Source organism: Falco punctatus (genome assembly GCF_963210335.1).
Source record: "Falco punctatus genome assembly, chromosome: 2".
Taxonomy (NCBI): domain Eukaryota; kingdom Metazoa; phylum Chordata; class Aves; order Falconiformes; family Falconidae; genus Falco; species Falco punctatus.
In genome coordinates, this window is record NC_137581.1 from 979,222 (window position 1) to 1,006,566 (window position 27,345).

The 27,345-nt window shown below is 45.9% G+C and overlaps 2 protein-coding genes across 5 annotated transcripts in view; both read right to left on the minus strand.

Moving 5' to 3' along the window:
• The window catches only part of KLHL35 (kelch like family member 35), a 142,507-nt gene that overhangs the window by 100,166 nt on the left and 14,996 nt on the right, over positions 1-27,345 (minus strand). The gene's annotated exons all lie outside the window — the stretch shown is intronic.
• Positions 1-27,345, minus strand: part of GDPD5 (glycerophosphodiester phosphodiesterase domain containing 5) — a 173,019-nt gene that overhangs the window by 84,856 nt on the left and 60,818 nt on the right. For all 4 annotated transcript variants that reach the window (XM_080374918.1, XM_080374920.1, XM_080374921.1 and 1 more), the window contains one exon: positions 23,021-23,195. In XM_080374918.1, the coding sequence (XP_080231044.1) occupies positions 23,021-23,137 (117 nt within the window). In that variant the 5' untranslated portion in view covers positions 23,138-23,195. The remainder of the gene's footprint in view (positions 1-23,020; positions 23,196-27,345) is intronic.

Sequence of the window (27,345 nt, forward strand, 5' to 3'; positions counted from 1 at the left end):
TGCCTCTGCATTGGTTATGCCCTGGCATCAACCTCTCCCACCATAGCAAAACTGTCATGATGCTTTTCCTCAAGACAACTGCCCCACAACAGACCTGCCATGGCAACCCTGAGTAATCAGGCTGAATGCAACAGCAGCCTTCCCCTACACCTGTACAACCTGGGGAAAATATCTGTATATAATCTGAGGACACCAGAGCATCACATCCTCCGAATACAGACACAGGTCAAAAGAACTGGTCCAGACCCAAAATCCCAACCAGCTGGGAAAATTCATCAAGAAATAAATATTTTTTTGGGGGGGTGGGGGGTGGAGGTTTCATATAATTTGCACGTTACAGCACACACAACCTTATCCTCTTTACCTACAGCATCTCCCTCAGAACATGAAGTCAAATCATTCAAGAGCAGCTCGCAGCTTGGGTCTAGGTCAGATGTGAACAAACCGCACCAATTTCCATGAGGTCACCTGCATTTTGGGTGCTCAACTCATGCTTCTGAGCAATGAAGATGCAAAGATCAGACTAAGCCATGTGTGAACAAGAAGTTGGAAGAAAAAGCACTTAATTCACAAGTTTAGATCCAATAAGACATGGGCTCCCTAGAAGCGTTATGAAGATATTTTAGTATGACACTCCTGAGAAGAGCTAAAAAACTGCCTTATGGAAGGAAAAAAGAAAAAAAAAAATAATCTTTAGACAGCAACAGCAGAAATCCAGCAAAAATACAACCAAGAGGTGATGATCCTGGATTTGTTTCTACTTCCATGCAGGAAGCTCTGCCCAAGTCCTGTAGTACACAGAAAGGCTCAGAGCAGCAGAACAATATCCTAGATTAAGAAGTATGTGAAAATACAATATATGGAAGGAGGTCCCTGGGGCCATCTCCAGCCACTCGTCCAATTCCCTAGTTTTCAGAAGGAGAATGCTCAAAAGTTACGCTAATGCCATTTCATTATACTTGAAGAAGTCCATGTGTCCATCCAAAGCAGTCTCACTAGAAAATGGAATGTTTTTTCCAGTTGCAAGATACTGTCAAGCAATATCTATTAAGTTGGAAAGGTTTTTCTGCTCATTTTCCAGGCAAGTTAATGGACAGCAGATAATTAAAATCAAAAAGTGTGGCCAAATATTGGATTGAAGCCACATCTCTCCTCATTGCTGTTTTATTTCCTTGCCCTTCACCCCCCTGTTCCTCTTCCCCAGGCTTTGTCTTGAGGTTTTACAAGTCTCAGTGCACCAAGGCAGCAAGCACATATAAAAGAAATTCAGTCTCACAAGCACAAGAAGAAGGATTGGAATTTCAGTCCATCCATATAGCTAAAAAACTGCTAGAAAGGAGCAAAAAGGGCAAGATGGGAAGACAGCGACAAAGGAAAACGAGTGAAACTTCACACATCCCCCTATCAGACATACCACCACGCAATTCACGTTCCCTTAGCCAACTGCCCGTGCCTCGGTTGCAGAAGTCGTGTGAAGGACTACACTGTGCAAGGCTGATGGTCAGCTGCATGCGGACAGTCTGTAGCACCTTCAACCTCCTGTGATTTATTAGTTAAATAAAAGACTTCCTTTTTTAGTAGGGACACATACTAGCCAAGCAAATTTCCCATCACCTGCACTCAGACTTCAATCCCTCTCTTGCTGTAATCTGGGTCTGTTTGGTTTGGGTTTTTTTTGTATGGTTTGTGTTTTTTGTTGTGTTTGTTTTTTTTGTTTTTTTTTTTTTTTTTTTTTAGGTAAATGAATCTCCAGGTGTATTCAACATTGATCAGAATTACAATTTTTGTTGAAGGCTGTCCCTTGGGCTGCTTATAATCCTCTTAAAACAAAGGTGCCAGGCAAGTTACAGCCTCTTTATAATCCTCGTCTTTGAAACAGAGCAGGAGGGAAGAACAATGATAACATTTATGGCAGAAGAGCACTCCTCCTCAGCCCATTCCAGGTACGACCAGAAGCTTGATCCACCATCCTTGTTCCACACCACCTCCCCATCCCCACCTGCCGAAGTAGGGACCTCCTACCACCAGATACACTGACCTGTTTCTGGAGGTTTAATTCTAGACAACCATCCATAAGGAAGATCAAGTCCCAGCAGATGGACATCCTCTGCCAGAATGAAGACCCCAGCACACGGGTGCACAGCCACCATCACCTCTTCCAGCATCTCCAAAAGCTCTTGCTGAGACTGTGTGTACACTCTCCCCCTGCCATTTATTCTCACCACCACCCCACCACCCCAACCCTTCCCACCCAAGGCCCTGCCTGTCTTGCCACTATCTTTCCCTTGGCCAAGTTGACCAGCCACTGCCCCGGGAAGAGGAAGATGCCCGAGGTTCATGTCTTGTCCCACGTATTCATCACTGGCCAGCATCCCTAGGTCATGGTGTACCTAAATGGAGCAATGGGTAACGACAGATGCTTAACTTGTGTCCCCTTCCAGTTACCCTGAAAGCAGTTACAGCCCCTTCCCCAGCCAGCAAAGAGGCAGTGAGCGCGTGCTACCCTGGGGGAGGCCTGGGCTCTCCCCCACCAGCCTGACCCTGCTTCTACTGCTTGCCATTAAGGAAGCCTTTCTCCAGATGGAGATACCAGGCTGGAAAGCAACAACCTAGTCCTTTGCAAGCCCTATGAGAGGAACACATCCTTCAAAGACGCCAATTAAGCCAGCGTCCAATTTCCCAGGAATTCCTCAAAGGGATTCAAGGATCGTTTGTCAGATCACAAGCCATCTTCTAATTTTAGAGCATTTCTGGAGGAACCTGTTGGCACAAGGTCACTCCAGATGAGCACAGGCAGCTTCACAGAGCGATGCTTTGCTTTGCATTGCATTCAACCGTTGCTTGCTAGAAGCCAGGAGAGAAAAAGGAGCACGGAGCACAAACAGGATGATCTCTTGCTCCTCTCAAACACCCGTTGCTGGGCCCTTGGAGAGACAGAATGCCAGGCGAGACGACCTTTTGTCTGACGCCGTTGGCAAGTCCCACGTGCTTGCCCTTTGCTCCAGAGACATTGTCCCATCAATACACAGACTTATTTATCCCACGTGAGGAGATCCAGAGGGCAAAGACACATCTGTTAACAAGAGCCATTGAACACACTAATGTGCAAAATGCTTCCTCCCCCATCTTTGAGGGCAACCCAGTGACCTGGAGAGCTATAATAAGAAAGATTTAGGGGAGGGGAAAACTGAAGTCTCTCTCTTTTAAGGGGAAAATAGATAAGATCAGGGTCCTCCCCAGCCTCCACATGCTCAGCTAATGTGAACAGAGACTATCTGAAACAGCGGACAGTGACAAGTCAGATTTACCAGCATGAGGTTAGAGCTCTGCTTCCCAGAAACAAGGGTGCACTTGTTTCTGTATCTGCCAGACAACGGGACGCTTTGTGTAAGTCAAATAAATTCATGTATTTTTCTAATACTTGACATATGGAAGGGATTTACCTATTTTCCCTGTAAAAGATTTAAATCTGTTCAGTGCACTGGCAGAGGGAAACCAAATGAAGTCACAAGATTCAGCAGCAGCTGAATATCCAAAGCCAGCATCTGTCTGGAGAGGGCAGAAGCTTTGCTTGTAGGATTTATTTTATGTATTATTTTTTTTTTTTTACCTCTCAAGGGCTAAATATGGGGGTAGTGGGGGTGGTGTACAGTATCAGCCATCATGGGAATCATTTAAGTGCTGGAGTTTGCTCATCACACAATAGCTTATTCAAGGCCTTATAGCCACAGCAGTGCCACACTTGCACAGCACAGATAAAATGCACTGGAGCATAATACAGCAGCATCGAGGCAGGTTTCACTTTGAACTGTGCCATTTATCATTCACTTCTTGCTGAGGAAGCAGGAACCCCTGATGGCTGCAGACAACTGCAGCAAAACAGCTCGTTCAGACGTGGGTGTCTAGTAACTTTTGCAAACACATGCACACACACCATTTCCCATCAACCTCAAGAAGAAAAGCAATGAAATGAGATATCCTGTCCTGATATCACTCAGCTAAAAGCTACACCACCCCACTCCATTCAACTTCAAGCTCTTGAGCTTACTGGGAAAGGAAAACACCAAGACAATAAGGCATGGCTCCCAGCAGTGTGGTTTGCTCAAGATCTGTGGCGGTTTAGGTGGTTACAAACTAGGCTTGTTAAGCAAACCCTAAAGTAAGGCACAGCAGCATGTTCAAGAATTAGAGGAACCAGGAGGTGGTTTGTTTTTCCCAAAAGGCCAACATAGCTGCGTCAAAAAATGTAACACACCAAGAGACAGCAGCTAGCAAGAGTGAAAGAGCAGTTTTGTGGTGAAACCAACAGTCTGGACAAGTGGAAAAGCCAACACACGCTCTTCCTTAGATGTTGGCCTGCAGCCCCTCAGGCTGGCTACAGGGCTGACATCACCGGAGTCCTGCACAACACTAACACGGGGGCAGGGGGGAAGAAGAAAGAAAAAAAAAAAAGAAGCATTGCCCCAACCATCACGATCAAGAGATGAGTTGGTTTCTCCTGAAACATATGAAAAGAGAAGCTGGATCTCTCTCCTCTCCCTTTGTTGAAGGCCCGACTGACTTGATCCCATTGAGACGGCTGAGTTTTTAATCCCTTTGGAAGTTTCAGCCCAGCAAGAAGACTTTTTCACAAAGGTGAGGTTGAAGGCACCAGGCTTCTGCTAGTCACATCACCCTCAAGTCAGCAGCTGTCTATCACAGCATGCTCCCTGCCCACCAGCCTCAGTCACCCAACTGACAGGTAGGGAGGTAAGAGCTGCTCTGAGAACAGGGGCCACCTTTGGCACACATAAGCAATTTGAACAATCATCCAAACTTTATTTGGTGGCAATTTGGACTGCTTTTTCTCACCCAAAAGTAAACTTCAACTTTACAGCTGGCCAAAAAAGGGTTCAGGAAGGCAAACAGGGAAGCTGATTCAATTCTGAAAAGTCAGAGTGCTCCATGTTTAGAAGCCTTCAGATGAGGCCCTGTTTCAATTTTTTCCCATAATTGTCCCTGAAAAAGGGCTCCTTTTGACTGCATCAAAGTCAATTGATTCTCAAGTGCTGGCTGACATCATCTGCAAATAAGCATGCTACCAAATAAAGGCTCAAAACCACACGTCAAGAACATGACAAATGATGGGCCCAGACCACTTCATCAGCTCTTCTCCTTTAACAGCTCACTGTAGAGATGGCACAGAGGAAAAAAAAAAGTAGTTTTCAAGGTTGAGGTGAGCCACAAATCCTAGCCACCAAAGAAACATTAAAACCTCCAGCTACAAACAAGCACAGCCTTTCTTTGCACATCTCCAGCTGCCGTGTATGCCCTTGACATCACACTCTGGAACTCAGCAGTAGTTCCCTTGGAAGCAACCTGGAGAAAAAGGTTGAATCGGGAATCAAACACACCCTAAATTCAAGGCCCCTTTTCAAGAGGGCCTCGCAACAGAACAAGAGAAAACAGCGTCAAGTTGCACCAGGGGAGGTTTAGATTGGATAACAGGAAAAACCGATTGCCTGGCAGGGTGGTCAAGCACTGGCACAGGCTGCCCAGGGAGGTGGTGGAGTCACCACCCATGGAAGTGTTTAAAAATGCACAGATGTGGCACTTAGGGACATGGTCTAGTGGTGGTCTTGGCAGTACTGGGTTAATGGTTGGACTTGATGATCTTAAAGGTCTTTTCCAACCTAAACAATTCCATGACAGTAAAGGCAGACAAAAATTATAGATCAACTTCACAGGCAACAATGAAGACCAGTCATTGTATTTTTCAGCATTGCTAACTGATTTTGTTAATAAGGTAGCATGTTAGCAACACAGAGGTTCCCAATTCATAAAAACACAAGCATTTCTGGAATCCAAGCGGAACACCCCGGTGTTGAAGTAGTCTGGATTCCCACCCAGATGCCACAGGCAGTTAAGTCATTTCTAAAACAGCATACTGGCCAATTACTGAAATGCCTTGTGACAGATGCCAGGAAAGCTGTATCTCCACATACCTTCAAGTTCTTCTCCACTAACCCCACAGCACTGTAGAGCTACCTACCAGAAACCAAACCACCCCCGTGCACGTGGGCACAGTGCACAGCTTCATTTTACTCACCACCCAACAACACTTTTGAAATCATCAGAAACCTACACACACCATGGGACATCCAAGCACCCAAACAAGGTGGAAGTCAGACATCTGGGGGCTTTCAGGCTTTCCGACCACACTGGCAAGCTGAGGCAGAGACCAGGTTGCACGCCACCATGGTGTTACCAGCTCAAGTCTTATTTGCAGGGCTATGTGAAGGACATTACTACAGGCCAAGGATTTAACTTCATAGTCAGTTTAGCCCCATTTGCACAGCAATGTCTCACCTCCTCACCCCACTAATATACTAATTGGCTTGAAAACTGAATTGCAGATAGCACCTTGGAGAACAGGCAACCAACAGAAGTGCACAACACCGTGTGCTAGCAGAGTTCAGCGGGAATGAGGTTGCAGCAACTACAGCCAAACTCTGACATTAGGAATATCTAGTATCAAGATTTCACAGGTTCACACAAACCCCCAAGTGCATAGACCTCTGGGTCAGGAGGCAGAGCTGGTCTGGCAGCCACTCTGGGTGTTTGCTCAATGTCTGTCACGAACAGCTTGAAAGAACAACTCCCAAAACACCATCGTAACCCATTTGTACTCCCTAGTCTTTGCTATGAGCTTCCCAGCTTCACCCAGCCTTTGTTCAAAGAGGAGCCTGGCCTTCACTGCAGGTAAGGATATGGCCACCTGCAAGCACGTTCTGGAGGGCTTTTTGCTTGCCTCCACCATGCAACCAGCACAAGGGAAAGCATTACGAGAAGTCTAGTGGGGCTGGCTATGACCGCATCACTGCCGAGACCTGAAGGGCATTCAGAGCAGGCATTACGAGCCAAACTTCAGGATTAAATGCACGCCGTTTGGCTTAGCTGCTTGTTCGTATATGCTAAGAGCACAGGAGAGATGTTGCTGCCAGCTCCTCCCGTTTATCTCGTCTCACAATCATTGGCAATGCTCTTCAGCTGCTGAAAAGCCAGACTTTACAGGAGCCAGGCAGCTGCTGCTGCAGCGGTGTTCATCTGGGACATGGCTCCTCTGCCCTCATGTGCAAGGCAGGGTGGGAGAGGGGTCAGGAACGCGATTCAGATGGTGCATCCTGAGGTTTAGAAAAATCTCATGGTAAGTAATCCCATCACTGAATGCCCAGAGTAAGGAAGTTTTTCAGTCATCTCCATGTTTCCCTGGACCCAAACTGCAGCTTCCTGAAAACCTGGGCCAGAGCACACAGCCTGGCAGAGGAGGTGTCTGCTCCGGTCCTAAACAACACAGCCACAATCAAAGTAGTGCATCAATCGCAGCACCTTTCTAGAAGCCAAAACTCTGAACAATAAGCTACATTAAGAATAGAGAGTCTTCTGATGTAGAGCTTTGCATCCCCAAAATGTGTGCAATAAGCACACATACAAAAAAAAAAATAAATATCTGCTGAGCTGCTACAGCATTTTGCTGGTAAAGGGGGAGGAAGGCGCAGCCACAACCATCAGATTTGATCCCCTGAACAAGCATCGCTACGACAACCCACACACCGCAAGCAAGCTGCGGAGTTTCAGCTTGTGGTGGCTTTTTTTAATTTAATGGGACTAGCCTGCAAACTCCAAAGACCAATTGCCCCCCAGGGAAATATGCTCTATCTACCCCATTAATGCAAAAATCGTGTGTCTGGAACAGCATATAGCTTGATTTATTAATAAAAGCTAATGGAAACTCCAGCAAGGAAATTAATCTCAGGCTGTACCTGTTCTGGGACAATGTTGGGATGAAGGACAGGACCAGGAACTGCGTACAGTTCCTCTACGCAGGAACTTGGCCAGACTCCCAGAATAGGAAGCATGAATGTGAATATCTGTATTAAAAGGCAGAAAGATATTGTTATGCAAAAGAATCTCAGCTTCCAAAGCCTTTGTGTTCCAGGACTTCTAGCAGCCTCTCCTTCCAAATTAGGATGAACAGCTGCGATGTATTTGGCAAGCTAACCTCTGCACTCAATTTAGAAGCTTTTTACATCGGGAAATAAAACACATACATTTTAAAAACCAAAGGGACCATTAAATCATCCAGTTTGACTTCTGTACAAGAAAGGGCACTGAATGTCACCCACTTACTTGAATATTGTGCTACAGCTAAACATAGTTTCTAGTCACACTGTCTAAAAAGGCAGCTGATTGTTTCAGAGAATAAGAATCCTCAACACTGCAGAAGCAGATCACTCTGATCTATTTCCCCTTGTTTTACTGTGGGCAAATTGTTAGTTTTGCTTGAGCAGGTTCTATGTCCATCAATGCAAGTCAGGATGGTTGCTACAGACTTTAAACCATTCCTGCGGTATTTCCTAAGGCCGCAGAGGACATGTGACAATGTGAAATAGTGCAACCCACTCCCTAAAACAGCAGGCCAAACATGGTGTAAGATGATGCTGTTTTGTAAAACAGCATCAAAACCCTTGAAGGGCACTCGGAACATAGTACCAGAACCTCCAGGTTAACCCTTAACAGGTCCGCATGTCTGTAGCGTGAGGCAGTTCCCACTCACCATCTTTAGACATGGCAAGATGTGTCTCATTTAGAGCTACAAACTACAAAAACACCTTGTGAGGAGAGCCTGCGCACTCAATTGCCAAGAAAATCAGGTTAACAAAACCCAAAAACCAGCCTAAAAGAAAGCAGCACATCAGGATTTTTTAGTGTAACCTTCCAAAAAAGTGCCAAATGTGGAATTTTTCCAGGAAACCGCAAGATCAGGAAATTTCTTAAATCCAGGATGCAACTTGTGGTCGAAGCCAGAGACCACCAAGATAGACTAGCCCTCATGCTGGACAAGAGAAGGAAAAAGACAATGACTGTTTCTGTATAGCATTTGGAGTGGGTAGCTGTTTATCTACCCCATGCTAGCTGGGTCTATGCTCATGGGCCAGGTGGCAAGCCAGACAGAAGAGAATTCTTAGCTGCAGGCTTTCCCCATATGGCTACAAGACATTGCCCTCTTCCCAGATGCTCATTTTCAGCATCTGTAGGAACTGAGAAGCTCCAAAACCTGCTCCTTCCGCCAAGGTTTCTGAGCAAGGCTTATTGCATGGCTCCATTAATCACAACTTTACAGTCCTGCAGGACGCTGGTTTCCCCTGCCATTTTCAGCCAAAGGACCTTCCCGCACGCAAGCCGCTGCCTTCTGCAAGGGAGTGCAAAGCTGTTGTAGTATAGTGGGGCCAGGGGAACCACAGCGTGACACAAGCACTTGCTCTTTCACGCTGCACTGTCTCTCCGTAGCTTTTAAAGCAGCTGGATGTGTCACCCAAGGAAAATAAGAGCAGATGATACACGTGCAATCAAAATTACATCAGTAGTGGAAAAAAGTACACAAAAGAGTCCCACTCCCCAGCCTCCCTTGCCCTCCTCCTGACCTCCAAATCAGTTATCGGCAGTACAGAGGCAGGACTTCTATGAAAAGGATGGGAGGGAAGAGCATATTGGTGGAGGCTTTCTGCTTCCCGTTATATCGACGTTTCTACCCTTTCATAATAAACACATGAGATAGCAGCAGCTGTTAAGAGCAACTGCCTGTTTAACTGTACTTAACCAAAAAGTTACTTACCAAGTCTTTTATTCTCAATTCTACATTAATCCAATAACAAAGAGATAAGGTTAAAGGACAGCGCGTGTCTTTCGGCAGAGGAATTAGTAGAAATAAAAAGAAAACACTGGGCAGGCTCAGCTGCATACCTGGTTGCAGCTCACAGCAAATATTTCAATCCCTCACTCAAGCACCCCTGTACCAAGTTGCACAGAGTTCCCAAAAAGCTCTTTAGTGCAGCAGACACCTGGACAGGTTTCTCCCAGATGATGCAGGACACGAAGGCACCACTTCCAGCTCAAGCCTCACTTTCTCCCTCCAACTCTCCCTTTTCACCCCACCAAGGCAGGCTCTCCTCCACAGCATTTGGCAGCTCATCGCTATTTTGAAGCTTTCCCATCTCAAGCCTGCTCTGTCTCCCCATAGCAGCAACCTATATATCAGCCTGTGCCCCACTATCTGCACAGCAGCATCTCTCACTCCTCATATCTAGCAAGAGCTAGGCTCTCCATCACTACAACTTTCCTTCTGCTGGTGAAGTACCAGCACCCTCGCAGGGCACTCAAACCCACTCACACAGAATCAGAGTGGGTTGGGTTGGAAGGGACCTTCAAGACCACCCAGTCCCACCCCCCTGCCAGAGGCAGGGCCCCCTCCCCCCAGCCCAGGCTGCTCCCAGCCCCGTCCAGCCTGGCCTTGAGCCCTGCCAGGGATGGGGCATCCACTTCTCCCATGGAAACTGATGTACGCCTCTGAGAAGGGCCATAGCTGCAGGACACCGCTGTCTTGGACCATCTGTGCTCCACACGTGGCTTTGCAGGAAGTTCAACCTCTTCAGCACAGAGATCTCTACTCCCTTTTCTCTCTTCCCTGAAGGCTGCTATTCAGAGACATTTAAAATCAATGCTAAAGTGATGCCAAGTATAAATTGTTCTTATAAATACCTAATCTACAGCTGAAAATAGAGAGGCTGGTTGCAAAGCAGAGCTCATCAGCAGTCCCCAAGCAGGGCCCTGTGGGAATGCAGCCTCTTAGTTTCCATCAACGTCTTGAACGATTATTTTCAGCCGTTCACAGTTTTGGTGGGAACAGCTGGCTGAGAGCTGGGATGGAGCCAAGCAGTAGTGAAAAGGAGGTGGTGGCTGCATCCCAGGTGACAGGACATATGCTGGGGAAGGCAGGAGACCCCATCTACCCTCAAACTGTTGCTCGTCTAACTTCCACCTCTGTCCCTCCACACACACTTAGCAAGGGAACATCATCACAAGTTCACCCTGCTCCTTTTTATTTCCTCCATTTCATTCCTTTACTCACACTAGCACCAGGTTTCCTCCTCATCTAGCTGATTTTTGTGGTCATTTTGGACCCATAGCATCCTTGATCAACTTCCACAAAGTCTACTTTTGAGAGGCAGAGAGATTTGTCCTATTTGGAGGGGAGGAGGAAAAAAAAGCCTTCTCCATTGGCCAACACACCCTCCCAGGGCACACAGCCACCCAGGACACACTGCAAAATTGTTCTCCAATGTTTTAGGCTCTGTCACAGCACAGCTGTCCTTGGATCACTTCCAGAACACCTGGGAACAGCACTAGGAAATCAGACTCAGCGGACCAGTATACTTGCAAACTCAGCCCCAAAAGGAAAGCAAACCACTCTAGTCCAACTGATGGGCAGCAAGGTCACACTCGCTTACCTCTGGGTGAGAAAAATAGTCTCCTCTGGAAAAGGACCCTGGTTTCTCACTATCCTCGTTGGTATTAGAGAGAGGGCTTCAGACACCAGAACAGACCAACAAGTCAAATTTCCATGATGTTAATATCATTTCACTTTATCATTTGTTCATCTCTTCAAAATTCACATGCTTACATCCCTAGACATGAGAAATTACTAAATATCTAAGTCAACAGCAACACATTGAATCAACCCATGCTACTGCAGCTACCAACAACAAACTTTGCACTGGCAGGAGTACAGGTTCCCGTTGCCTCTTTTGAAAAAGGAGTTATCCAGTTCAATTTAAAAAGTCTAACTCTAGCACTAACAGCAACTACGCAGCTGGGAGGGAAAAACATTTGTTTTGGAAAGCAAGCAGAAAAAACACCTCATTCCCTGCCCCTCCCCCTTTTAGAAGGGAATTCAGTAAATATTCTACCTTGATGTTGCATAAGCACCCTTCAGCAATAGCTGAAACATCCTTGTGTTGTCAACACTTACCGTCAAAAATTCAAAACACAGCACCATACCAGCTACTACGCAGAAAATTAACTATATCCCAGCCAAAACCAGTACAGGGGACTCACAGGGACAGCCTGGAAAGGCTCTCCCATCTGGGGTGATGGGTTAAGCCATGAGTTTATGGAGCATTCAAGTCTCATCTCTCACCCAGCATCTTTCAAACCAGTAAAGATTTTGCAAGAGTGGTTGCACACCACTGTTGATGACTGGAAGGATGTTGGTGTATCCAGGTGTCCAGGGAAAAGCCCTAGAAAAACCCATCTGAAAACTCTTGTTCACAAAGTACAGGGCTGGCCCTAAGGCACCACGCTCCAAAATCCCTCTTTTCCCATGTCTCCCACCTGCCTCCCTGCTTTCGCCAGGTGCAGCCCCAGTTCAGTGCTGGCTGTTTATAGCCTCAAACACATTTCGCAGATGCTCTACAATAAAAACCTTTGACACCTATAAAGCATTATAAATCATAGGGCATGTTAATCACCCAGTCTGAGCCCATAATCCTAACTCAGGCACAACAGTCAATGGGTTTTGCAGACTCCCTCCCACAGGCATTCTGCCTACATCAGGACTCAGTCAGAGATCTAGCATTAGTCAAACATCCTCACCCCGACAGCGTTAGGCTGCACCAGTCTGCAAGTTATCAAACACTGTGGCTTTCCTGGTGTTTCCAGGGCTTGGGATTTCCCATCCTTCAAACAAGCGTTACTGAAGTAGGAAACTTCTTTCACATGAAGCCAGCAGGAATTTACAGAAGCCACAGTATCTGCAACCAACAGCCAACTATTTATATTGAAAAATGACTTGAGGAAAAACACAACCCAAACCCATTAAGACTAAAAATTTCTTTATTGAATAGACTGTAATTTATAATGCTGCCCGGCAGCCCAGCCTTTTGGTCAAGCAGGCGTGAACACACCAGCTTTCTAGGCTTGTACCTCCACGGTACAAGATTCTCCACAGTAGGATCTAGAGGTGACCAGCAATGGTCTTCTGCAGGCTCACCTGCCTAATGGCTTCAGCATCAGCCTTGCCCTGTGGCAGGTTCACCCTAGCCTTCCTAGGAGCTGTCTAAGGGTGCGGGTCTGAACGATAAGCAAGCTTTTGGCAGGTTAAAGCCCAGTTTCTGAGGCTAGCACACCCCTCTGCTCCTCACCAGTCTACCGCAGGACTCCTGCCCAGCCTAAGAGAGGTCTTGCTCCTTCGTGAAAGCCAAAACATGCCATTCCCAGACAGACTCCCTAACGTGCCTTGCAATGTTTGGTCTGATGGCACCACACACAGTAAATGCAATTCCAGCCTGGCTCAGCTGACCACACGCCTGCTTTCAGAATACGCAATGAAGAGACAAGGAGACAGAGGAGAGAAAAACCATGTTATAACAACAGCACGATGCCCTGTCTAAATCCGGTTCAGCCCCGAAGGCTGGATGCAGTTACACTTCAGAAGAGATTTTCTTTGGTAGATGGCCTTAGGAAAAATTGGGACAAATCCTGTCTTTTCATCTTCCCCACTGTGGAAGAAAATTTCCACCACTGCTAAAGCTTTGAATGTGTTTCAGCATTCAAACATCACTGAGCAAGACAAGACTTGAATGGGCCCGTACTCCTAGGAGAACCACCTGCAGCCCCAGACACAAAGGAGAGTTCTGCACTTTTCCCTGATTCCAAGGCATCTCCCAGAGCCAAGCGAAACAGATTTCATGAGGCAGCAAGACCTCAAACACAGGCAGCATAACTCCTGCGCAGCAGTGTAACTGCTATGACAACTCAGAGGGAGTTCAGCAAAACCTGCAGCAGCAGCCAGAGGCTGGGCAGGGTGAGGTGTCCACATGCAGTTAGGAACATCTCAAACACCTTCCCAGCACAATCTCTGCCACCTCACAGCCTCCCTGTAAAATGAAGGGCTCAAAGATTAATTTAAAGGATGTTTAAGTGACTTGTAAAGCCCTGAAAACAGGGTAATTTTTGCTTTCAATTCTGAGCATTGGGGAGTGTGTGGGGTGTGGAAATCAATATTTAATTCAATAATTGGATTTTCCTGCATTTATCCCATTACCCCAACACAATCTGACACATCCATTCATGGGGATTCAGCTCAATCACTCATCATGTCGAATGTGCAGCATCCAATGCCTTAGTGCCCAACCTCAAATCAAACAGGCTTGAAAGAGCCTCTTTCCATCAAAAACTCCCATGCGCTTAGGCCTACAGTCAGGAACATTAACAAATTGAAACTGCATGGAAAAAGGTGAATTCACCCATCCTTTAAAAGCAGTTTTCAGCAAAGCAAGCAATTTCTGTGATTAGTAACCTTTGGCCGTCTGGGGATTAGCACTGAAGACCCAGCAAAGTCCCAGCTCTAAAAGCCTATGGTCACACAGATCTATCATGCCAACATGGCTTAGATCATCTGTTCAGGTCATTTAAGAGTTCTTGCCAAGTGGGAATTACAAGAGTATTTCACTATGAAGTGAATTAATACACGTATCACAGACACAGCGCTGCAATCCATTATGTCGATGGATCACAGCTCCTCATTTGTCTTTTCACAAAAGGATTCAAAAAAAGCCATCTGAAGCCTCAGTTCAAGGCCACGTGATGTTTTTAACCAAATGGACCATCTTGAATCATTTGCATTTCACATTAAGGGAATAAATTTTGACAGTGAGTGCCCAATTCATTAGAAAGGGTTTGATATTTCATTTATACTGGCTTGCAGCTACACGAACAGCAACAGACACCTTAAAGGCACGGAGAGGAATCACAAGTTATTAGATATTCCTCCCATCTCTCCTCCCATTTCCACACAGTTCAGACACTTTGCATTTATTTAACCATGGATTAGGAGATACGCAATGTAAAAACACCATCTCCCAAAGCACAGCAGCCATGCAGCTCCTCCAACAACAGTGCTGCTTTCTAACGAGCATCTTCAGTGGCTCCATGTGCCATAACAAACCCAGTGCCTTCACCTCTCACAACACACACCAACCAGGACATGTGCATAAAACATTTATTTAAATCATAAAGGGGCAGTTTGGTTTCTAATCGCCATGAGAGCAGCTCTCCAATATTTCCTGCTAAGTGAGCACTGCTGATGTTTAAATGATGCTGCTTGCAAAAAGGACAGGGAGATGCGTCTGGCTCTGAGCATTTCTGTATTTCTCCATTCCTCTTACATGTGCCCCAGCAACCCCCATCTCTTTGCTGTGACCTCAACACGGTTAGACTTGATTATCTTAAAGGTCTTTTCCAACCTGAAATGATTCTAAGAACTTACTCATTTGAAAAAGCATGTTTTGATAGCTCAGCAGCAGCTGACGCATGCTGTACCACCACCTACAACATTTACCATTTTCGATTTTTATTTTTTTTAATTACAATTACCATTACCCCCTATAACACAGTACCCTGTATTGTGGGCACAGACTGGAGGAAACTCTGCTTCTCCCTGGGTTTGCACTGGGTTGCTTTAATTGCTTTGTGCAACCACTTCTTGGGTGGTAGGAAGGCGCAAAGGGATGCATCAGCCTAAGTATCTTCTGCCTTAAACACATCTGTAGCTGATCAATGGACTAAAAAAAAAAGCCCACACCTTTGTATTATCCAGATTTTAAAAAGCAACAAAGCAAACTTGTTCGGTAAGTCTTGTACTGCAGTATCCCAGATGGGACACACTGCATCAGGAGGCAATAGATCCATCAACCCCTGCCTCCAAGTACCAAATCCTGGATGATTGTCATGGAAACGCTGGCAGAGTCATAAAGATCCAAGGAGGAACTCTGAGAGAGAAACCTCAAGGAAAATTATCAGGGTGAACATCTCTCAATCTCAAGCTGAGCACCTGAAGTTATTTTTGGTGGCTGTTTTGGCAACAGCCACAACTTTCATGTCTCAGATCAGCCTTCCCAACACAGGGCACGAGGCAACGGGCTACCGCTTCCTCCCATCTCTTCCATCAGCCACCTCTGGAAGCCTTCCAGCTCTGCTCCCTCTTCCCTCTCCACAGCCTCACTCCAGTAAGAGATCAGAAACCAGTGCTCTCACAGCCAACCATGTGAGCCTTTAAAGTTTCCTCCTTCAGCACCACTTATCTTCAAGCACTTCAAGGCATCCACTGTATCCGCTGTCAGACTTTCTTCTCCCCCAGGCTGAGCGTGGCAAGTCTGAAGTCATTGCTTTCCAAAGACTTTCTAGGAAAGGCTTGGCTAAACCCCCTGATAACGTGTAATTGATTTCCTGGGAAACACAGGCAGCATAGACTTCTGTCTGGAAACCAGAGATAAAGCGGGGGGGGGGGGGGGGATAATAATAATAAAAAAATAATACAGGAGCCATCACCTCAGGCTGCTGCTGCTGGAATAAGGACAAAAGAAACGTGGAGATTTCTTGAATATCAGAAACAGGACAAGTCCAGTTTTGTCCTGGTTGTCTGGGGATCTTTAAAGGGTACAAAGGTCCCTTTTATCCCTATACCCTCTCCCAACTTTAAGGTGTTGTTCCCCCCATTCCCTCCTCAACAGCCCAAAGCCTCTTTTTCTTGCACACACAGCACTTGGCCATGAAACCTCATATCTACTTGCCTACACAGACCACAGACACACTAATTATTCAGCCCTGGTTCAAACTGTTCATTCAAGGTCGGTTTTCACTGCAACGCAGAATGAAAACTGGGGGTAGCAAAAGTCCATCCCTACAATCTTCTTTTGGTTTGCTCTTCTGTTTTTGGAGCTTCACCAGCCACTTGGGGACTTTGTGGTGCATCTGGCGTGGGTTTCATTAGGGAACCAACCTACTGACATTCAGTAACGTTGAGCTCACCTTCCCCAATTATACTTTAAGGCAACCCAATGCACACAGTCCCTTCAAGGAGCACAGAAGAAACAACATCTGCTATATCCTCCTGAAAAGGTACAAGAGCAAACGGGAGGAAGGAGGGATGACTGGCTCCAGCAATGTAATTCTTCACCCAGCTTATTAGTACAATGCATAAAGAAACAACAGTTGGAAGGAGCACATCTGGCAGCTGTAACAAGGAAATGCCACAAACTGAATAAAACCCTGGAGGCCCATAACATTGGGAAAGTCACAAGGCACCTTTGTGTAGCCAAGGGGGGGTGGCCTGGCCATTTATCACAGGGAGCTTGCACATGGATCACTTCAAAGTTTCTAAATAAAGTAGTAATGACAAAGTATTAGAAAGCCTGTAAGCCATTGCTACGTGAGCTAATCAATCACCTATAAAAAGGTCAGCCCTGCCCAGGGACCACTTATAATATTACCCAGACCCTAAGTTCACAGGCAGAGAAGTTAAAGCTGCCGAGAACCCAGCTATGCCCCACCAAGTTAGCTGTGATTCCTGGTGGCGTTGGCCACACCATGTACTGTTCCCAGCCCCTCACCTCCAAGCCAACAGGCACCAGTCAGTGCCATCAGGACGCCCCTAAGCATATCCACAGGTACTGGGGAGAAGCGTCCATGTTACGATGATTCCTGGCATTCAGAATTCAATGGTAGCCACCACCAAGTCATCTCAGCAGCTTTACTTCTGTGCCTTAGTCAACCCAGTTACAGAAAATAATAAAATAAAAAAAAACAACACACACCAAGCTGGCAGATGGACTTACGCCACATTACACACTGCAAGATAAATATGGGAGGTTGTGTTGACTACAGGCTTTTGTATTTTGCCTGAATATTAGCAGTTCCATTTATTAACACCAGAACATCGCACTGGGGAGGATGGAGGGGTACCTGGAAAGTGCTGAGCAAGAACTCGTTGGCTTGGGAAGCTCTCAGTTCCCTCTTGCTTTGCCGTGCCCATCTGCTGCAGAGGCCTTAGGTCAGGAAAGTGGAGATGCTCTGCCAAGCCCTATTAAGCTTCTAGTGCACTAAATCAGAGCAGCCCCAGGAAGGCATTCATAAACGCTTCTCAGTGTCTTCCCCAGCAAAGATACAAAAGCCTGGTATTCAAGAGCGATACAGCAACACCCCAGGGCCCAAGGTGCACCCAAGGAGCCTGTAAGATCCAGCTAGTGCTGCCCTTTTATTAAGTGGGTACCAAAGACCCTCAGACTGTGACTCATCAGCACATAACAGCAGCTCCTGAGCTCCACAAACTGTGGAGCATCTGCTGTTGGGTTCAGAATAGCAGACGCACTACAAGGCATTGCTCCAGCCTTCACAGCCTTTCGCTGACAGGAGCAGCAAGCCTACACAGCAACAGCAAAGAGGAAACCTCTCTGCTGCAATTACCGAGTTACCACTGCCAGAAGAGGATGGAGCAGAAAAGGAAAGGTTGCAGCAGCTACTAGTAGGACCAGAGGAGCCATATATCAGGTGGGGAAAAGACAACCTGCAAGGACATATTCAGGGAGGGGACAACAACAAAAAAAACCCAAAAAACAAAACCCAAAGAAACAGGGACACTTGCTAGCACATAGAAATGGAGTCTAAATACCGCAGTGGGGAAATGCCACCCAACGGCAGCACTGGAAGCAAGGGCTGCAGGAGTAGCAACCCAACACCAGGAGCTGGTGGGTACAACCAACCAGCATTTCCAGCTCTTGAGCCAGGTCCCTGTGCTCCTCCCTGACGGAGATCTCTTGAGAAAGGAGGGGGACAATGCCTCTGACGCACAAAAACAAGCTTTAAAAATATGAGGTTTCTAGGAGGCCCAGACTTGAAACAGGCTGTGTTAATATATGCATCAGCTCTACAGAGCCTCACTGAAAGATAAGAGGGATTTTTTTTTTTAAGCTGGATTCTGAACAAGTTGTTGTTTTAAGGACAAGAAAACATTAACATTATACCCAAAATCCAACTCCACAAACCCACATTTCATTGGCTACCAGTCCTGACCACCCCCAAAGCTTTCAAAGAAATCCACTCCTCAGCTTGGATGTGGGTCTCATTAGCAACAGTTTCAACATCATCCCAGGTTCTTAACAAGGGTTTGTTTTATTCGATGCTCAGGTTAACACCTGCAGGATTAGAGCATTCAGAGAGCAGCGGGATTTTGTCACTAGTACCGCTCCTTTCACACACATCATCACGGAGTGTTTACAAGAGAAATGGGAAGAAGAGAGATTATACAAGCATCATGAAGTGCACCATGCACAGAAAGCTGATGAAGAGACCTCCATTTAAAGGTTGCAGATGACACTGAAGAGCAGGAGTCACAGGGATCTTGACATTTTAGTCACCTGGGATCCAAAGCTGCAAATTTTGGGTTTATTCCCAGGTGGTGATGGTCCTTCCTACTGTATGTAATCAAACCAGGCAACTATCCTTGCCTATTCTTGGCAATTTTCTGAAGGAAAAGGTAGTTTTGTAAGCATGGCAAGCTTCCAAGGGAAATGGGAGAGACAAGAGGAGGTCCCAGTTACATTTTGTCTGCCTCAGCTTGTATCTCAGATAGGTTCATGGTTGGGAAGTACAGTGTCAGCCATGCCTGCTGCTAAGCGGAGAAGCCAAAGCTCTTTGCAAGTGGTCATAATATTTTATCCTATTTGAGAGGGTACTGAAAAGAAATAAAACAGATCCCAAGATTTTTCAATACACAGTAACAGAAGGAAGAAAATGCCCTCAACAAAGAAAACCCACAAACCAGCCAGCCAATAGAAGTGGCTTCTTCTGTTTCTTGGATAGATAAAAAATAATCATTGCAGTTTTCTTCTGCAGAATATCTCTTTCCTCACTCCCCCCTAGGATGATTTCCCAGGTGTGATACTTGCTGTGTACAAACAACAAAGGTTTTAAAAACAATAGGAAAAAAACCCAAACCCTGAACAAAACCAGCTGATAGATTTAACTTCATGCTTACACAACGCAACCCATCAACATCTCCCACAAGGATACTGATCCTGCAACATCTCTGGATGGATTTTAAAAGAGGCTGCTGCCAGCCCTGGACTTTACCCCAGAAGCAAGAGCTATTCTGGTGTTGTAATACCCAGCAGCAGTTCATTTCAGGTGAAGCACACAAGTTGTGTGCAGAGCATCAAGTTTATACACTGCAATTATCAGTGCTGCTCTCTGCGTTTAATTGCTGACAATCCATCAACAGGATCATGGTACCTGGGAGCTACCTCTGAAGCTGCCATTTGAACTTCAGACCCTTAAAAGCATATACGGCAGCTACAAGCCAAAGCTTATTTACCCGCAGCTTCTGTGTTTAGGGCAATAGAGCCCTGTTAAGATGATGCACTGACTTCATAAGAATTTCCTTGGTCGAATACCTGATGAACAAGCTGTAGTTAGATCAGATATTGCTTCCTCACACCAGCTGCAGAGAATATAATGCTCTGAATCTCAGCCAGACCATTTCTTCTCTTTTCTATGTCTTTCATTAAATAAACATTAAATATTTAAAAAACGTTAAAGGGAATCTTGCCATTAAAGCTAAAGGCACACAATAGAAAAAGGAATTTTGCAGCTGTTCAAAATTTAAAAAGGAGACCGAGTGCAGGCTGGGTGCCTTCAGCCCCTCTCTTCCATTCTCAAAAGAAGAGGGGAAAGGAAAAGATAATTACAATTCTAGCAAGCAGTCTCCCAAAAAATTTAGAACGCAAGCTTACAATTAAAATTCTCATTTTCATGTAAATTTTTAATGTGTAGTAGAAAGCCTGATCTGCATACATTTGGGGGGAAAGGAGAGGAATCATTAAAACTCTGGCTGTTGAGCTGCAGCACAAGTCAGAAAACAAATGTTCACAGTCATCAGCAGAATACTGCAAGGACACAAGGTTGGGTCATAACCTAAACTTAGGTGAAGGGTTTGAAGAAAGTTTCATCTTCTAAAAAGAAAACAGATAATCACGCTATAGCCTATCCTGAAAAAAACCCTGCTCTCTGAATACATGCCTTGCCTTCTGATAGTTAAAGAACAGAAACATAATGTGTGTATTCCTTCCTTCCCAGAGTTCTAGGTTTTTGCAAGACTTAAGATGTCTCAAGTATACCATACACCTTTTTATAGAAACCATGCTCAGGAAAACATGTATTATACTACAATTGCCTCTACTCTGGGCTTGTAGTGGCTGAGTTACTACCAAGTCAGATACAGGGCAATACAACAGGTATCATCATCAATATGCCACTGTCTTTGTGTAAAGCAAATGGGCACCTAAGTTTTGCTATGGTATTATACCATGAAATGCCCTCCCACCCCATTCACAGAGGCAGAGGGATGCTGATAACTGGTTTGCAGCCTGCAGAAGTTACCTACTTGCTCAAACAGCCAAGGATTATTTTGCAAAATGATAATAATAATAAAAGAGGTTTCTCACTCATCTCACACATATCCTAGAGTTCACACCTATTCTCTGCAGTACTCAAGCGCTGGCAAACAGACCTGTCCAACAGAGGACAATTGGCCTTCATTTGCATTTGTCCCCTTCAAATACAGTGCTACCATTGCTCGCTCCAGCACTGACACCTGCAAGATGCTTCATAGACAGTAAGATGGGAACAGATTCTTCATGCCTTGGTTTTGCGCAGCCTGTAGCTAATTTTAGCCTTTCTTCTCTTGCTCCTGCAATAGCAGTTATTTCCATTTCTCTGTTCAACAAAGTGGAAGTCAAGGCCTCATGCAGATGTTAAAAAGACCAGCTCTGAGACTGGACATATTTTTAAGCCTAGATTAAGTACCTTTATACACAACAAATTCCTTTCTGCGCTAGAAAAATAAATGAATTTCCAAGCAGAATTGGAAGATCGCCACTGGGTATTTTTTTGTAAAATGAATCAGTGCGAGTGGAGCCAGCTTTCACTGAAAAATTAAGTCAATTGCAATTGTTCTATGGCTTTTTAGCTAAAAAGCATAATGCTCTGGTTCATAAAGGCATACAGAATTAGGCATGTTGAGTATTTAAGTTAGTACATGCACAGATGCCAAGACATTACGTTCCACTGTTTTCCTGACAGAGTCTTAAAAACCCACCTACAGCCTCCGCTACGGATGTGCCTGGGTATTTGTTTGAAGAAAAGCTCTGCTGGCTCAGAAGTGGTCGCTCAGACTAAGCCGGCCAGGCTGAAAGTGGAGGAAAACCAGCACAAACATTTCTACTTTGCAAAAGGAAATTTGTTTTATGCTGCACAAACACAAGCCGTAACTTTTCAATTCCCATGGGAGCTCCGGGGCAAGCTGCACCACCAACAATCGATGCAATTCAGAATGAGGAGCACTTTTGGCACAGGATCTGCTACCCAGAAGTGGTTTCTCCTTAACAGCCTCTTTTCCAGAGGAAAAGCACTCCGCAGCCAGGAAGATCCCTGGTTATAGACTTAAAAACAAAACAGAGACGCTAACTGTCACCAGAGCTAAACTAAGCCCTCAAAAAGCAACAGAATTATCTCCTGGGAGCATTGCCAGAAGAAACAGAACTTAAAAAACCCCAAACCAAAACTCAAGAAGCAAGCACACTAAAAAACAGAAAACCAAAACAACAACAACAACAACAACGTACTCAAACCACCAAAGAGACAGCTGAGAGCACTGAAGAACAGCAACACACAACCATTGCCCAGAAGATGTAACAGCATCGCTTTGACAGCAGGTTTTTTCTACACTTCTTACTATGAATACATAGGGTCTCACAAGATCCCATCTCGCAGCCCCAAATAACAGGGAAGGTGCAAGTCCAGCCCCGCTGCCTGGATTCCCTCTGCCAGAGCTCTCAAAAAGTGCATTTTTCTGGAGGAAGGAAGAGTCACCTCTAACAGCGCTCCATTTATCCCCAGCTAGTTCTCACCTCCTGCTGCCTTTCCCTACCTACGAACTTATTTTCGTAAAAGCTAGAGACTAGGCAGAAATGTGGGTCCTGCGCTCTGAGACAGAGAAACTGCAAGCATACCAATAAGACACAGAGCAAGGAATAAAACAGAAGTCTCCCCTAGTAACAAAAAAAGAAAAATACAAACAGGTTTGGCCATACCACTGAACCCCTTTGAAAACACGACCAGCTGACCAAGGCCATCTGCTGCATCAACCACACGGTGAGGACCTCTCGCAGACCTCCAGCCACGGGGCCAATGATTTCCGTAGTCTATCCAAGCCAACAACAACTACTCAAATACCCAGCACTGTCAACCAAGACCACAACAATTTTCCATCCAAAGTGTGCAGGACAAGGCGACGCAGTCAACTACCTACCTTGGTGGTGTCATCATGTGACCGCTGGTACCGTTTCCAGCGGCAGCCGTAGATCCCGGTCAGACAGGACAAACATAGCTGCGGCTCGTAGTACTGCAGCGGTTGGTGTTTAACCATGCTCCTTCCAGCCCCTCAGGAGCGAGGTATCAGAAATCCATCAGGTCCTGGGAGCGCCCTTCAGCAAAAGAAAGAAAAAAAAGAAGGAAGGGGGTGGGGGGATGTTAAAACAAAAAAGGAACTTAAAAATTCCAAGCAATATTTCAATACATTAACAAGCAATTTAATAATTAACCATGTCCTCTGGCTATCGAGAGGAGGAATGATAATCAGATCTATTCCCAGCCTTGCCCGCATCTCTGCCTTGTTACTCAACAAGCTGCGAAGTTTAATTAGTTTGCAAGTTTTATTTCCTTGTGCAGTTTCTCCCACACCACTAAAAGCAAATGTATTCACAGGAGTTATCAGTAAGAAAAGCCACACAAGGACAAGAGCAGCAGACTGCTTATTTGCAGCCCAGATGATTAGATTTTTATGAATGACTGAATCGTAAAGAACTAAAGCCTCTGCAAGCACAACCTTAAAATTGATTCAGAGACCTCTGCAAAGTTGAAACCCAGCCAAGATAAATCAGTTTATCTTGAGCATCCCATGGAGCCTGCAAAGCGGTCCCAGACGAGGAACTAACACCTCTGTGCGCACTGGAAGAGGCAGGTATTACCCTCTTCTTTATAGGCATCTCACACAAGCACTCACAGGGATGCAGAGCTGGTTGCAGCCTTCACCCAGGAGAGAGATCCCCTCTCCACCAAACCACATTCGCTCCCAAAGGACCAGACTGACTCCAACGCAACTCTTGATTTACCATCACAGGAACATCACTGTTTTGAAGGAAAGTACTCTGCTCCATCAATTACATGCTTTGTGCATCACAGGGTTGGTTTGGTTGTTTTTTTTTAATTTTATATATATATATATACACACACACACGCTCATTTTTGTCTCTGGTGAGGTTCATAAGAAGAACAAGCCAAGTAATCATATGCTTTTACTAATTCATAGAGTCAGCATTCAGGGATGGGAACCTCGGAGCAAATATTTGCCAGTCTGGTGGCGTCATGCTGTTCTCAGCTGCACTTAACTCTCACCAGGGGTTTTCCACCGGTTTCCAGTGCACAAGCGTACACCCACAGCCCCACACATGGCTGGTATGTGGACAGACAGTGTGCGATGAGGGATGTTCAACAGCAGCTGAGCATCCTACGTGCTTAGCTACCTTTCCAGAGTGTGCACAGTCGCATGCTTGATGTGTGGGCAGTAAGGAAATCTCCCTCTCTAGAGGAAACCCTTCATTTCCTTAGATGCAGGATCCCCCGCACTCAGGTCATGCAAAAAGCTATGATAGTTCTGAGTAGCAACACCCTCAGCGGCATCAGCAAAGCATGACACAGCTTAAGGAGATAACCCGGGCCACCTAAGAGCCTTTCATTGCCACAGCCCACAGAAAGATGCCTCCAAGAATGGGGTTTACCATATTTCTCATTATGGCTGATGTATAAGGGTATGCTGCACACATTGCAAACGCTGGCAGTTCAGAAATGTCAGTGAGGACAGAGATAGCTCAACCCTTCCAGTTTTCCATCCTTCTTTGAGTCTGTTTACTCTATGCTTCATACCGACAGCCAAGGACAGCCTTGTCCTGACTGTCTCTGATGAGGACTCAGCATCCTGGAGGCAGACAGATCTCGCTAGTTGGTTGGTGTGGGTTCAAAGCCCACCAGACTGTGACAGCACGCTGCCTCCAGAGTCCACGAGGCACAGAACCTCCGGCGGCTTCTTAAGACAGACATACAAAGTGTAGCTTTGTCCTTTCAGCAAACCTCTCTGCAATGCTCTGGGCGCTGCTCCAGGCGTTGACCCAGGGCAGAGGACACGAGGTGTACAGGGCTTACAGACTGATAGGCAGCCGGCCTGGATCCCCGCGTGGTTCTGCTCATCCCCTCAGGGAGGGCATGCAGGACAGAGGCACAAACACATCCAGCCTGAAACAAGAGCTGTAGGCTGATCGCTTCACCCATGCTCTCCCAGCTCATCTGCCCCTAAGCGCTGCTGTACCACCTCCATGGCCTCATGCTTGAGGTCACCTCCCTGCCTGCATGTCATCTCTTCTTATGCTATTTATAAAGCTCAGCATTAGTCACCGCACAAGCTGCCTCCTATCTCCAGCTTTTGCCTGTTTCGAGATCATCCCTACAAAGTGTGTTTCCCCGCTCTGCCCTCCCCATCACCGGTAGAAACAACTGTCAGTTCGAATAGGGCAGAAACACGGAGGACGTGCAAAGTTAGATGCTACTTAAGGGTCTTGGACAAAGCCATCATCTCTGCCCTGAAGACCCTAAGCAGGAAGTGATGTAAAAGATGTTGTGGGACATAAGCAGATGTAAAAATTACACACAGCTTGTTAACAAATCTGCTGCCAAGCCCCACATTACCGTCCCAAAAATGCAGCAGGCTACAGCCGTTACAGGAAATCCTTCACAAATTAATCTCTCCCGGTTTCCACCTCCTCCTGCTTTAGTCGACAAAGCAAGGGGGCAGGCACCTCCATCTATAAAAGCTTAGACCACGTGCTTTATTTGCTAGCTTACAAGAATTGCATTGCAAACTCGAACACAAGGGGTACACTCAAGCATTTCATCGCTCCACTCTTCAGGGAAGCTGTTCTCCAGCCCAGACACCTGGGAAAGAGGTGCTGTGCACCAGCCATACACATACAGAGGGCCGAGGCTGGCAAACCCTGGCCTTTCCAAAGAGAAATCCAATTCCTCTGAAGGGCAGGGAGTCTAAGAGCAGAGGCTGCCCTTTGGAAATAGTATAACTCCTGTTATGGATCCATCATTCCATTAGCAAAGTTGAAGCTCCAGCACTTACGTCCCCCACTGAAATTTCACAGCACAACCCGCAGGAGGCAACTGATAAGGCTGCGAAGAGAATAGGGTGAGCTTGGGCAAGCACCACAGGTTAGCAGGTACACAAAGAGTCCTCATCTCAGTGCTGTCACCAGGATCCCTGATTCAGCCTGTTTGAGATACAAACATCCCTCTCATGACTGCATGTCCAAAGCTATTGGCATGAACTTTGCTGCACAACCAGAGAGAGTGGAGGCACCAAAGACTTTTTAAACAGCACTGCTTTAGTAAGGTACAAGTGCACTTCAGAGGTGCAGAGGGACCAGCAATCAAGCCTTCTCCCTGAAGAAAAATCCTACCAGGAACACCAACACCCACAGTAGATGCAAAAACTTTGAGCTTATCATCCGGTTCAGAAGAGCATCTATCAGCCTCCCACAGCAGCATCTAATCCAGCATCCCCCAATCTCCTGGAGGAGTTCAGGAGGGACACAAGTGTTTTCAGTACAAAAGGGCAAGTCAAAAGCACACCTGCCCACCAACAATATCACCAGAAGGCACTGCTGGAAGGTTTTAAGAGCAGCAGAATCCACTAAAAACAGCCAAAAGGATAAAAATCAGAAGCAAGGGAAAAATGCAGCTGTAAAGGCTCCATAAGCCACCACGTGAAGCTCCCACCCTGGTTCCTCTCACTGAAGCACAGCACAGGCAGATGCTATGGGAGCCCACAGGATCAGGCTGCTGTCCATAAAAGCAGTGAGGAGAAGCACAAAGAGAAGAAATCCAACACAAGACTTTAAAAAAAAAAGCCATTACTAAAAGCAGATGAATCACACGAGGCACAACCCACAAGCCTAAAATCCTTCCCTCTTCTCCACAAATGCCATGAGCAGATGCATAAAAGCCCACAACAGAAAGGAACGCACAAAACATCACCCATCCTCCCCACCACACGCCCCCCTGAATGGTAACACGAGATCCAGGAAGAAACTGAAACACAGCAAGCAAGATGCTACTCCAGAAAAAACCATGCTGATACCATCTGTCCAAAGACCCTTGCTTGGTCACGAGCAGGGACGGAATACTTACTTCTGCTTCCAGAAACTGATTTAATGGAGAGAAGCAGAAAGTCCATACCACTGTTCCCATGACATCTACGGCTTTGAGGTGGAGAAAGCAGGCTATGAATGATTCAAACCTCTGCTGGTTAGCATTACATACAGAAATGAAAACAGGAAGCAAGACAACATATATTAATTATTTACATTCAGCAACACACACACACAGGGGGTGGGGGAATAAAATAGAAAACAAACCCACACAAGCTATCAACCTTGACTTTAAAGATGCATCATCTGCCAACGGCTACAAACTTCTTAGAGCTGAATAACTGAGTTTGCCAGCTAGCTTCCCCAAAAA